This window comes from Agelaius phoeniceus, chromosome 18, assembly GCF_051311805.1.
Source record: "Agelaius phoeniceus isolate bAgePho1 chromosome 18, bAgePho1.hap1, whole genome shotgun sequence".
NCBI classification, from domain to species: Eukaryota; Metazoa; Chordata; class Aves; order Passeriformes; family Icteridae; genus Agelaius; species Agelaius phoeniceus.
Genome location: NC_135282.1, coordinates 6,001,119 through 6,009,944, shown reverse-complemented (window position 1 = coordinate 6,009,944; position 8,826 = coordinate 6,001,119). Strand labels below are relative to the sequence as shown.

Below are 8,826 nucleotides of genomic sequence, written 5' to 3'. Positions count from 1 at the left end.
TTTGTTTTAAACTCCATATGGTCTCTACATCAATTGAGAAAGAGATTAATAAAAGCAAATTCTGTCACTTCCCTTATGGCAAGCTGTCCCCAGTTTTCAGATGGAGAAATTGAAAGCTGGAGAAGCTTCTGTGGTCTGGAGCAGGAAAAGACTGAACAGTTCTGAGAGCATTTGCATGGTCCAATATAGTCTTAAATGTTCTTTTCCTACTGACTGGCTCATTTTCAAGTGTGTTAAAAACAAAACCCCAAAACCCCCCAAAAACTCTCTCCAAAACTGTTAAATTAGACTTTGCCCTTCACTGGGAATATTAGGGAATCCAACCCAACTAAATGAATGTGGTTTTGTCATCCTACTTCCATCTGCCAAGGCTTCTCACAGGCATAGTTTTAGGATGGAATTTTATCATGCATCAGCCTTTTTTTTTTTTTAAGATGAAATATTTTAAAAATACATTGAAGACTTCAATGCTAGAAATGTTTTGGTTTCTATTTAAATATTCTGAGCATCTCTGTTAAAGGCAGATACAAACTGTACTAAATGTTCTTTATTACTCATACATACACTGTCCCTGTGAAAAACATCATACATCAGAGGCAGCAGTGATTCTTCAGATTTGCCCAGTGACAAGGCACCATAAAGCTATTCTTTACTAAAAATGTCAATGTCAACTTTATTTGCCAAAACATGTTTTCTTCTCTCAAGCTGCCAGTTGTTGTTTCAAAATAAATGGAATCTAAAAATCTCATTATTTTTATTGTTTAAAGCCAGCATTGGGTGCAGCTCTGGGGGTCAGGAGGTAACAATACTAATTTACCCTGGTGCTGCTGCACTTAGAATATTTAATCTCTTAGGACTTTGACATGATGGCTGGCTGTGTTTCTTAATTTTGTTGTGAAGATGTTGCTGGAGGGCCAGGCAGCTCTTAATAATGTGCATCAAGACAGAGACGAGTCAGTAATGAATATTGCATGAGGCTCTTTTCCTACCAGAGCATCAGCCTGGACAAATACCTGCACCAGCCCACAGGCCAGTTCCTCCTGGCAGAACTGGGACTGCCACAGTGATGACCAAAGATTAATGTGCCCTACTGGATTCAGAGCCATTCCAGTAGCAAAATGTTTTTAACTATTCTAAGCCAGGGATAATGTTCAGCTTTTTCATCAGCTTTAAGCTGCATTGGACAGGGAGAAACATCCTCTCCATCCTCTCCATCCTCTCCATCCTCTCCATCCTCTCCATCCTCTCCATCCTCTCCATCCTCTCCATCCTCTCCATCCTCTCCATCCTCTCCATCCTCTCCATCCTCTCCATCCTCTCCATTCTCTCCATCCTCTCCATCCTTCCCATCCTTCCCATCCTTCCCATCCTTCCTTTTTGGTGCCACGTGTCTCTGAGAACAGGCTTCTCCCCAGAGCCAGAACTGCTATATTATAAACATGCTGGAATAGGAAACTTGATCTGGACAGGTTTCCTAAAATAATATCTGATCAAAGACTAATAAAAGACCTGACAGGAGATTGTGCCACCATAAGGTTGGCTGTTTAAGAGTAGAAATGGAAGTGAGACAAATGGATTCCAAGGAGGAGCTGAGGATCATAATCCACATATGTCACAGACAGAGCTGAAAATTGATTTTCTCTTGGAATTAGGGGTATCGTTCATGAAGCCTTTATTAAAACAGCCCCATCAAAAAAGCAGTCTCTGTTTTAAAGCCTGTGCAGTGCATGAGAGCAGCAGAAGAAGGAACATGAAGAACCAGAAGATAATGTTGGACAGTGTGAAAAGTAGAAGTCTCAGCATGCTAACAGCCTAACCATTGTTTAGGGCTTTGTAAGTTTTCTGGCATCAGGAATAAGTAAAGATGGATTTCAAGGAGTATAATGAGGTAATTTCTATATCTGTAATAGCTGGATATTAAATTACATTTATATATCTCTTGCACATTTATTTTCTTTATTGCAACTCTCATAAACATAGAAGCCGTCCTTGAAAAGCTTCCCTGATTTATTTCCAGAGTGAGTCTCTATCTTATCACAGCAGCTCTGAAATTCCTTGCAGTAAGTTATGGGGCTGATCAAAACCATCAGTCTGCAGCTCAGAATCCCAGTGCAGCAGCTGGTCCCAGCCACCTTCCCTGTTTTGAGGTGCAGGTGGGCTGAGCATCTCTCATTTAGGGCAGACAAGGTCCTCAAAGACGCTTTTTCTCTTGTTGCATGGGTAAATCTAAGTCCCTGCAAGTAATTTTTGATCATGGTGAATGGTGATAATCCTCTCTTAGCAAACAAGCACCTATTCAGGAATTACAGTAGGAGATAATAATAGGAAATGGATGGAGGACTATGCAGTTGGATTTTAAAAAGGCAGCTCCACTCAATTCTTATTAAAATTGATGAGAGCTGTAATGTTTATTAATTAGAGCTTTGTAAAATGTATGTGGGTTGAATATTTTAGTCTTGGCATTATTTATCTTCTGGTTTTACAATGACAGGTTTATTGGGGGTTTTAATGCACGTTTGGATAATTATTGAGTTTTATCTGCATGCTTTTACTACAGGGTGGTCATCAGCACAATCTCACCGGCTTGAAAGCAGCAGATCTGCTGGCAATTGTGCTGTCTATTATAAATTCACTCTGCAGGGTCAACCTGGAGCTTTAATGCAACAGGAAGAATATAAAAGAAGTGCATATTTGTGTCACAGGTGCTAGAACACAGCATGATTTGTACATTTGAAGAGCTGTCCCATGTGCAAGTTTTTGGAATTGCTGCAGTTTTAGAGGAAGCATCCCAAATTCCATTTATGAAACTTCTGTGTAATCTTATTAAGTGAATGATACAGTGAAAATTAAAAGGATATATGCACCTATATTACATATATATATAGTTTCTGAAATGTTCAGATTTTAAGGCATCTCAGCATCTGAGGGGCTGCAGTGCCTCTTTGCAACAGGGTGAGGGCCTCAGCTCTGTGTGTCTGGGTGTTCACAGGTCTGAAACTCTGCTGGCTGCTTTTGCTGCTGTTTTCTTCTAAATAAGTAGAAAAGTAGAAAATGAAGTAGAAAAATATTAGGCTGTGTTAAAACTCTAAGCAAAGTCCAGGCAAATGCAGGTGGGATTTAACTGGGAAAATGGTGGTGATGTCTATGTGTGAGTAACTACAGCTGGAATCTGCAGTGGGAGATCATCACTGGCATAATATTTTGTCTGTGGTGTCTTTTTCTTTTTTAAAGCTAGTCCTCAAATACTTGAAACATCAAAGTCTTCCCTTCTACAGATTATTCATTCCTGCAAATGTCTCATATCATGCAGTAGGATGATCAGAAAGGTATGTCTCTTTAGAAATGGTAAATCAATCTTGTCCTTTTGGAAAAGTGGTTGGGAATGATTTTCTGGTTATTAACTTGAATTCAATATTTTTTTTCAACCTATGCTTTTTAAAATTCAAAAAAATTTCAAGCAACTTTTTAATCATCCTCTTCTTGCCTTTTCTCCAAAGTAAAATCTTACTTTTTCGTTTCATCAGCCAGTTCCTTCATCTCATTTAAAATGAAACTCAACATAAAACCCCTCATAGAACATTGAAACTCACTGGTTATCTGAGCATGTACTCACCACACCTGGGACTGAAGGTGTGGTGCCTCCAAGGGCTCTGCTGTAGGGATGGCACTTCCACATGGTCTCTTTTAATACATTTTTCTGAGCACTTTTGGGGAAAACTTAACTTGAGAACTGTCCAGATGATGGTGGGTATGTTGATTATACTCAGTTGTTGTACAATTTACAGATTTCAGTAGCTGGCTAAAAAAGCCCATTGTGTATTGGTTGAGGTTTGTAGCTCCAAATGAACTGGGTGAGATTGATTTGGAGTCTGTGGCCTTGAGGAGCTGCATGATAGGCTATGTACATAATAGCTGTAAGACTGATGCTTTACTCAAGTTCTTTTCAAAATATTTTAGTTCCTGTTGTTTTAAGTGAAATGTTCTGTCTCATAGCTCAGTAGCTAAGTAGAGCAGGATTTTAAATGCAGAAGTTTTCCTCTGTATCAACATCCTCATGCCAAGATGGAGCATCCTGCAGTAACCAAGAGTTAACAGAAGCAAATACAAATGTTGTACGGCCAACGTTGCACAAGACCAAGCACAGCTTCCAGAAGAGCCTCAGACAACATCAAGGTTTGGTTTTGCATGCTGCTGTTACCACTACAGCCTCAGCAGTTTGACAGCCCAAGAGCAGCTCAGAAGTGCCCCAAGGCAATAAACCATCTTTGCTGCTTTCAGGGAGATGCTTGTGGCAGATGGATATTTCAGAGTCCTTACCTCTGGCTGTTTGACACCACCTTCATCTGCAGCCAGCTGTCCTTCATCCAGGTGTTCCCTTTGGCTGAGCGCAGGGGGAGCATGGGGATGTGGAGTGGGATCACCTGAGGGCTGCATCTGAATGCACGGGGTCATGGTGTGCCTCTACAGCATCTTTGTGATCCATCTTCAATGATGAATGGAAATAGGAGATGAATAGGAGTGAAAATCAGAGAGAGAGAGAAAGTGGATTTGTGGTTTGGAATGGAATCCCAACACTGCCTCTGGCTTGATCCATTGATTGGGAACAGCTAGCAATGCCTTCCCATGATCTCCCTTTGCAGGACGGATCAGCAATCAGAGCTGATTCCTATGGGTTCAGCTAAAGCATTTTCACTGAAATCCAGCTGTTATATATATTGATTTTGATCAAATTTTCCTTTGGCAACATAAGTCTTTTCTGTGGGAATTAAAATTGGAACTTCCTTTTGGGCAGGAAACAGCAGCTTCAGCTCAAGTGCTGTTCGTGTAAAAATATTACAGTGCCTTTTTTGTTTGGTTCCAAGGAAAAAATGAAATAAATCATTTGATCATGGAATTTGTCCAGAAACACTTCTGTCCTCCAATCAGCTCTGGCATCTCTTTTGCAACTTGCTTTGAGTTGTCTGAAGGAACAGTGAGCTACATGAGCTAGCTGTTATTTGAGTGATATTGGGCGAGGTTTCAGCCATGTGAACACAGTCTGTGGTGTGTACAGAAGAATATGAGAATATTTTAAGCTGACGATTTAAGAAATTTACTTAGGTGAAAAAGTGGTTTCCTTTGGCTAAGCCAGTCATGGATGAAATCATGTCTGTGAAAGCCAGTTTAAAACTGCAGTGGTGCAAAAAATCCTCATCAAAACTTGGTAAATTCTCTGAGAATGTTGAAGGTGTTTTACAAGCCTTGGGACAAACTATAAATTTGTGTCAGAATCTAATCTGAATTCTTGTGGCCAGCTTGTGAACTTGGAGTTTATAATGGAAATAGGGATGTAACAGATTCTTAACCATATCAAGACCAGCAGGTGTTGCTATAATATATTAAATGCTGTGGAGCCATCAAATAAGCTGCACTTGAGCATTAGTTCAATATTTTCTTAAACCAAATTGTTATATGCTAGGAAAATGTAATTCTGTGAGTGATTTGCAATAAGAATACCCCTGAAATAATCAAAGCACTGGAAAATTTCAGATTCTGAGCTGCTTCTGCTGAGTGACTAAGAGAGTTTTGCTACAGCTTGAGTGAAAGATCTCATCCTGCACCTAGGCATTATTTGTGTTTAAGAATCCAGTAGTGTAGGAAATAACAAAATCCTGTACGTATTTCCGTACTTGGAAGAGATGACACTGCAGAAACTTGTGGCATCTTCTTCCAGGGATAAGATGAGATGATAGTGAAACTCCAGTGTAGGTTTTTTCTGCTTAGCACAGGTCTCACTGGTGATCCTCAAAAGACCAGGGGAGAAGAGAATTCCTCTAGGACAGAAACACATCTTCTCCAAGAAACTGCACCCTCAGGGGCCTTGCAGAAGGTGAGCAGCAGGAGGGTCAGAAGCAGAAGCAGCAGTGGAGAATTTATATCTCAGGAAACCCTGAGCAGGGCTTGCCAAGCTTCAAGGAACTCAGGGAGGTTGTAACCTTTGCTAGATTTTGAGTTGGTAGCTCCTGAAACCAAGAAGGAAGGATGAAAGGAGAAAAATTCCCAGAACCAGGATATATCCTATGGTATGCAACCCTCTAAGTGAGATGGGTATATCTTGTATAAAAGGAGGATGGCTGTGAGGATGAACGGAGAAGCTGTTGAAAGGACATATTTAATGTCCATAGGTATTGAGATTAAAGCGTTTATGGTTATGTCCTGAGAGATTATCAATTTAGACTAGATATACAGAATAAATATTTTCTGACAAGGGTAGTAAAGTGCTGTCATAAGTTGCCCAGAGAGGTGGTGGACACCCCATCCCTGGAAACATTTGAGGTCAGCTCAGACAGGGCTTTGAGCAACCTGATCTATTTGAAGATATCCCTGCTCATTGCAGGGGGCATTGAGCAGATGGGCTTTTAAACATTTCTGCCAACCTAAACTATTCTATGAGTCCATTTTTCTATGGATGTTTGGCAAGAACTTCTCTTGCCTGTGCATGTGGTCCCAACCATGTCATTTCCATGCAGGATCCCAAGCCAGAGCCGTACTCGGGCTGCCGAGAAACCCACGGAGCAGAGTGCGTTACCAGCTCTCCCTCTTGCTGGGGAGCGTGCGAACTTATTTCATCTCTTCTCCACCGCTGAGCCGGGTGGAGCATCACCTCCCCTCGGGGGCCGCAAGGACACCTTGGTCCTGCCGCCCTCGGGAGCTGCCCGAGGGCAGGCCCAGCTCTCTCCAGGTGGGCAGCGATGATAAGATGGCCCCTGGCGCGTTCGGCGGGCTGGCTGGGCAGGGCGCGGAGCGGGGCGGGCGCGGCTCCGCCGTGTGCATGTAGATGAGATCCCCCGGAGCACGTCACTGCGCACCGGCGCTCTGCGTTCGGGGCGGCGGACAGCGAGCGAGGGCGGGCGGGCGGGAGCCGCCGGAGGAGCAGCAGGAGCAGGAGGAGGAGGAGGAACAGGAGGAGGCTCGGCGGAGCAGCAGCGCTCGGCCCCGCTCCATGCCGCCCTGCCCGCCGCGGCGCGGGCCCCGCGGGGCGACGGCGGGCGCGGGGCGGAGAGCGGCGCGGCGGTGCTGAAGGACAGCTCCGCTCTCCTCGGCTCCGCTCCCGTTCGCTCCTCTTCCCCGGGCTCCGCTCCTGTTCTCTCCGCTCCCCCTGGCTCCTCTCTCCTCGGCTCCGCTCCCCCTGGCTCCGCTGCCTTCGGCCGCGCTCCCCCCGGCTCCGCTCCGCGCCCCGGGCGCTGCCCTCTCCGGGTGGCCGCGGGGCCGCCGCTCGCCGCGCCTGGATGCGCCCCCCGCCACCGCGCCCGCGGCTCCCATGGCGGTGGCACGGAAAATCAAAACTTTGTTGACGGTGAACATCTTGGTCTTCGTGGGCATCATCCTGTTCTCCGTGTACTGCAGGATCCAGGACCGCTCCCAGGAGCTGGTGCAGATCGTCCGGAGCGCGGACCGCCGGGCCAGGAGCCGCGGCGCCAAGGTGGGCAGCCTGGCCGACAGGGAGTCCATCCTGCAGCGCCTGGACCACCTGGAGGAAGTGGTCTACAACCAGCTCAATGGTACGAGGGGCGGGGAGGGGATGTCCTGTGTCCCGGGGGGTGCTGCAGGATGGCTGAGAGACCCCAAGTGTCCCCCCGCTGGGGAGGGGAGCCCGGGCATCACTCGCACCGACCCCAGCGCTGAAGTGGTGAAAACCGAGGGCAAGAAGTGATGCAAGGTTTGCTGGAGGGGTTCGTCGAGCCTCCCACCACCACCCTGCCTCTCTGCCAACTCTTGGTCCAAAGTCAGGACTTCCTCAATAGATGCAAAGTTCAGGATGCTGCAGTTCAGGGGTTTCAGGATCAGAGGAAGTCCCTACAAACTGTACCAGGGTTTACAGTTTGTCTGGATGTATTAACTCTGCATAGGAAGTTGTTTGTATAGCAAATACAGTGTTAGATTATAGCTGGAAGTCATATTCTTGGTTTCAGAGCTACCTTAAAAACATTCTGCTGAGTTCTTACATTGTGCACTATTAATGGTCTGTTTAAACATAGCACCCATATGTTTCCTTAATGATTTTGCCATTTAAATTTGTTATTGTCATTGATGAGGAGGGGAAGCATCCACCAGTTCTTTTTATGACTTACCATTCTAATTCACCAGCCTTGTAAAATATTGCTAGGTAAGCAAAGAACCCTTCCATGGTAGTTAAAACAGGCTAAGCCATCAAACTTGTTATAGGACAGATAACATTTCATATAGAAACTAATTCTTCAAAATTACTGCATTTGTATTTGCGTGGATTTGTGAAGTTCTAAGTGTGAGACACCAAAGAAATAAGTATGTGATTAAATACAGCAGTGTTTTGGACAAGAAAAGGCTGAAGGAGTGAACTTTTGCATGAGATTATAATATAAAAGTAACATTTAGTGTTTCACTAAATAAATGCTCAGCAAATAAAATGTTCAGTGTAAATATGTTTAATATGTGCTTCTGGGCTGCTTGTGGAAATCTTACTTGTAACATTGATTTAAGAAAGGCTACTGTAGCCTCAAAGTGCAGACAAATAGGAGGGTTAGCATGAAGTATGTTTCCTATTACTACTTTGTGAATGAATGTATAAATCTAAGTTAGGCTGCTATGGTAATATGCAGTTTGTGCCAGCAAGTGTTAGGGAACAGGCATCCCCTCACACTTTCCTCTGGATGAACAGGGCAGAGAGAAGGGGGAATGTGGAGTGGGGTGTTGGTCCCAAACCCACACATTCAGGAATTAGAGAGAAAGTGTCAACAGCTGTGCTTTCTGACCATATTTTGGAACAGTTTTGAAGAATGTAGGATTTAAGAGGAAAATCGTTCTCGT

General features: G+C 44.4%; 1 protein-coding gene across 1 annotated transcript in view; it reads left to right on the top strand.

Moving 5' to 3' along the window:
- Positions 1–6,889: 6,889 nt before the first annotated feature.
- Positions 6,890–8,826, top strand: part of GALNT9 (polypeptide N-acetylgalactosaminyltransferase 9) — a 132,780-nt gene continuing 130,843 nt past the window's right edge. Inside the window, exon 1 of the mRNA XM_054645979.2 lies at positions 6,890–7,541. Coding sequence (XP_054501954.2) covers positions 7,301–7,541 — 241 coding nt within the window. The 5' untranslated portion in view covers positions 6,890–7,300. The remainder of the gene's footprint in view (positions 7,542–8,826) is intronic.